At 36.7% G+C, this 4191-nt stretch overlaps 1 protein-coding gene across 1 annotated transcript; it reads left to right on the forward strand.

Moving 5' to 3' along the window:
• Positions 1-878: 878 nt before the first annotated feature.
• On the forward strand, positions 879-1919 carry LOC311129821 (homeobox protein Hox-D12a-like; the record flags this gene model as incomplete). The annotated part of the gene is made up of 2 exons (XM_084162276.1): positions 879-1446; positions 1681-1919. The coding sequence occupies 2 exons, from the start codon at positions 879-881 to the stop codon at positions 1917-1919; spliced, it is 807 nt and encodes a 268-aa protein (XP_084018402.1).
• Between the last annotated feature and the right edge of the window lie 2272 nt (positions 1920-4191).

The raw sequence follows: 4191 nt of genomic DNA on the forward strand, positions 1-4191 counted from the left end.
ATGTAGGCCTATATCCATGATTTGTGAATAGAGGAAGAATACGATTTAGGATTTATGTAATACTCAACGTTTGTCAGTAGGATTGGCTAGTATTGTTGCATTGACATTGTATGAGCAATAATACAGCATAGGCTTTATGGAGGTGGTTGTTGGACTTGTAGCAACCATAACCTTATGCCAATGACTTGTGAGCCGTTTAGTAAGTGTTAGGAATAGTTTTCACAGCAAACCATCATCCATGTTAATGTTGGTTCTTTTATCGAAATGTTTGTTTTTACACTGCTGCCTTATACTTTTAGCAAAATCTTAGTCACTTGGCATATGATAGACCTAAGTAAACCTAGCTATATTCTCTCTTAACATATTTTGTGTAAATGACATTGTTTTGCACTGAACACTGAACATACACTGAACATACACAAAAAAAAAAAAAAAAAATGTATGCACACATGACTGTAAGTCGCTTTGGATAAAAGCGTCTGCTAAATGGCATATTATTATATTATTATTATTATTATAAACATATATTTTGTTTCAATTATAACAATAATTGGTAGGCCATAGCTAACTAGCAGCAATGCCTTATAATAATAGGAATAATCTCTTGGCATTGAAAACGATCTCTTCGATTTCAATTTATCCATCTAACCAACACCTTTCAGTTTGAAAAATGAAATTTCATTTACATTAATTTGTATTTTTCTCTTAACATCACATTACCTTATGGAATATATTTCCTTGCAGTATTAAGGCCAAGTGTGGGACTGAACAACATGTTTTGCATATCACGTGACACTGCGTTAACAAATCAACAATTCCTTTCCCTTTATTATTTAGGAGTCGCTAAAAGGGTTGTAAGAAGCGTTTGAGAGAGCTCCATGAAAATGTGTGAGCGAAATCTTCTGAATTCTGGCTATGTTGGTTCTCTGAATTGTCCTACCCCGGAGTCGTTGTATTTTTCCAACTTGCGGAGCAATGGAGCTCATCTCTCCGGGCTGCATCAGATTTCCTACAACAGGCGAGAGGTGTGCTCGCTCCCGTGGACTTCCCCAAGTTCGTGCACATCACCGCCTCAGAGCCGCGCCTTCAGTGGCTACTCTCCGCGGTTTCTACCCAATTCAGTGCCTGTAAATACTAATCCCAACGACCACAACAAGGGACCACTTGACGAGTCCAGTAAATACTACTTTCAGGATGTAAACCACAACCCAGAACAACCTGCTAGACACGCGCAGGCCTTTTCTGGTGAACATGGACTTATCAGTTCCGACAGCTCGAAATATGAATTTTCGAACTTGGACAGCCGGTCACGTAATTCCGGTGTACAACACGAACTGAATTACGCCAACCAGGCAATTGCCGCCGGCATCAAGCAGTCGGCCAATTCAATTGCCCGAATTCAACCATCTTCAAGTAATGAATGTGCCAGAGCGTCTTTTTCTGATGGTAAGCATCTAATGGTTTTTGTTATTTTTTAATTAAACTGTTCTGTATGTCTAGACTATGTATTTCATAATTTAACAACTTCACCTCCAAATCATAGTTCTTGTTATATTTGATGTTAACCCAATGATAATTGGAGGCCATGCCTGCTTCTGGATTCTTCAGCATGTCATGTTTTTTTTTTTTACCAAGAGATCCACAAGTTGCTAAGGACCGTTTTTTTTTTCATTTCTCCAGGTGCACCCTTGTGCTCGTCACACGTGAAACTGAGAAAGAAGAGAAAACCATACACAAAGCCACAGCTTGCTGATCTTGAGAACGAATTCACGATGAACGAATTCATAAACAGGCAAAAACGGAAGGAACTATCTGACAGACTGGACTTGAGTGATCAACAAGTCAAAATATGGTTTCAGAACCGCAGAATGAAGAAGAAGAGGCTGGTGACGCGTGAGCATGCGTTCTCCATGTACTGAGGGCCTTGGGTCTTGAAAGTGAACTCGTATGGATTCTGTTCAGACAAGCGCCACCACTTCAAACCTCAAATCCTATTTATTTACAGAAAGTCACGTATTAAAACTTGTGTTTTTGTAAAGCATGCAATTTAGGTTAGTACGATACATATATAATTATTTTGTTTAATTACCCACTTAGTATTTCTGAGCGTATAACTCAGTGATAAGGTACGCTCTTAGAAAAAAAGGGGTTTATTGTGGTTCTATATAGAAACAAATTATGATATTATTATTTTTTTGCACTCACTAACTGTAGGTCGCTCTGGATAAGAGCGTCTGCTAAATGACTCAAATGTAAATGTGAATGCTTATGGGTTCCATTTATGAAGCAAGCGATATAACTCTTTTTGGTTCCATATGGAACCTTTTTTTCTAAGAGTGTATAACATTGTCAATGTATGATTGTTGACATTTTTAAATATAGGTATGCGATCGTTTATTTTTCTGCATTATCAAAATGAATGTTGTTTATAATTTAATCTCAGAAGGCTACATGTATAAATTATGTAGGCTACGTATTGTATTGACGAAAAAAATGTATATATTATAGGGTTAGAAATGTAAATTGCACATATCTGTGGAGTGGACCAGTCAGGCCTGCCTAAAATCAAACTAGGCCTACAGGAATTGCTCGTCCAAGCTCAAGTTCGTTTATGTCGGTGGAATAATGAACCATGAAAAAGTGTTTGGGATTATTTTTTTTAAAGTGTTTGCATGTCTATCGTATGGCTATCTATTTCAACACAATAAATGTATTTTTGCCTTATTTTTTTTTTAAATGTATGCGTAATCATAGTCTAAAAGGCCTTCCGCAGTTGACGCTGCAATCGAATGTGAGCATTTGGGTAAACTATAACATTCTCTCTACATTAAAGCTATAGCATTCTCTCTACATTAAAGCTATAGCATTATCTCTACATTAAAGCTATAGCATTATCTCTACATTAAAGCTATAGCATTATCTCTACATTAAAGCTATAGCATTATCTCTACATTAAAGCTATAGCATTATCTCTACATTAAAGCTATAGCATTATCTCTACATTAAAGCTATAGCATTATCTCTACATTAAAGCTATAGCATTATCTCTACATTAAAGATATAGCATTATCTCTACATTAAAGCTATAGCATTATCTCTACATTAAAGCTATAGCATTATCTCTACATTAAAGCTATAGCATTATCTCTACATTAAAGTAAAACTGCCTGATGAGTAGGCCTCATTAGAACCGTTTATTGGCACAATGTTAGTATCATGTGTGAAATCGGCATAGCCCTTATCTAGAAAAGTTTAATATTTACATAAATTCATACAATTCCATGACGACTAGTGTGTGTTATGCACACGTGTACATTTGTGTAGACATTTGAGGCTACATGAACTGCTCAAAATGCCACGCTAACACGTGTGGTCCACGCTATTTAATCATATCTGTCAAGCACGTACACGTTGACTAATATTTACTGCATTGTGATGACTATTCCACTTCCTGCTGCGACGATTATACATTTGAATGATCTAGTTGATCAAGTGGCACATAAACACAAATAGGCTATTCCTAAATAGACCTACGGGAATTTACTACTTACTGAATATAGCTCTCACTCCTTAGCCTATATGATCTTTACCGTTTTGTTTGCTAGTAAACATTTAGTACCTTACAAATTGAATTCATTGATTGTTCAATTTAGAAATGGTTATCTGGTTTTGGAGGGACTGGTTTGTAGGATATATTTTCATCTTTGGTATGTGGGGCGGCAGGTTAGCAGCGTTGGGCCAGTAACCGAAAGGTCGCTGGTTCGAATCCCCTAAGTGAAAAATATGTCGATGTGCCCTTGAGCAAGGCACTTAACCCTAATTTCTCCTGTAAATCGCTGTAGATAAGAGCTGTCTGCTAAATGACTGAAATGTATAGGCTATAATTGTTTGAAAAAAGTTATAATTATTACCAAAGTAAGCACACACGCACTTAAAATACTTTTTCGGAATGGTCTAGCTTGAGAATGTTTAATGGTCCGTTATTTACCTCATGACCCTGAAATGATATTTGCTGGTTTACAATCCAATTATCTGAGAGAATCAGGGGAATGGTATTTTTATGAGATCTCTGCTAGAAGACGTCTGCTCATGCTCTACAGATATGCTGGCGCCAAAACAAAGTTATGGTCAAGTCAGTATGTCCTCTTAAAAAATACGTACTCTAACTTTAACCAGATAGTACACTGCATT

This window comes from Coregonus lavaretus (assembly GCF_964263955.1).
Source record: "Coregonus lavaretus genome assembly, chromosome: 5".
Classification (NCBI taxonomy): Eukaryota; Metazoa; Chordata; class Actinopteri; order Salmoniformes; family Salmonidae; genus Coregonus; species Coregonus lavaretus.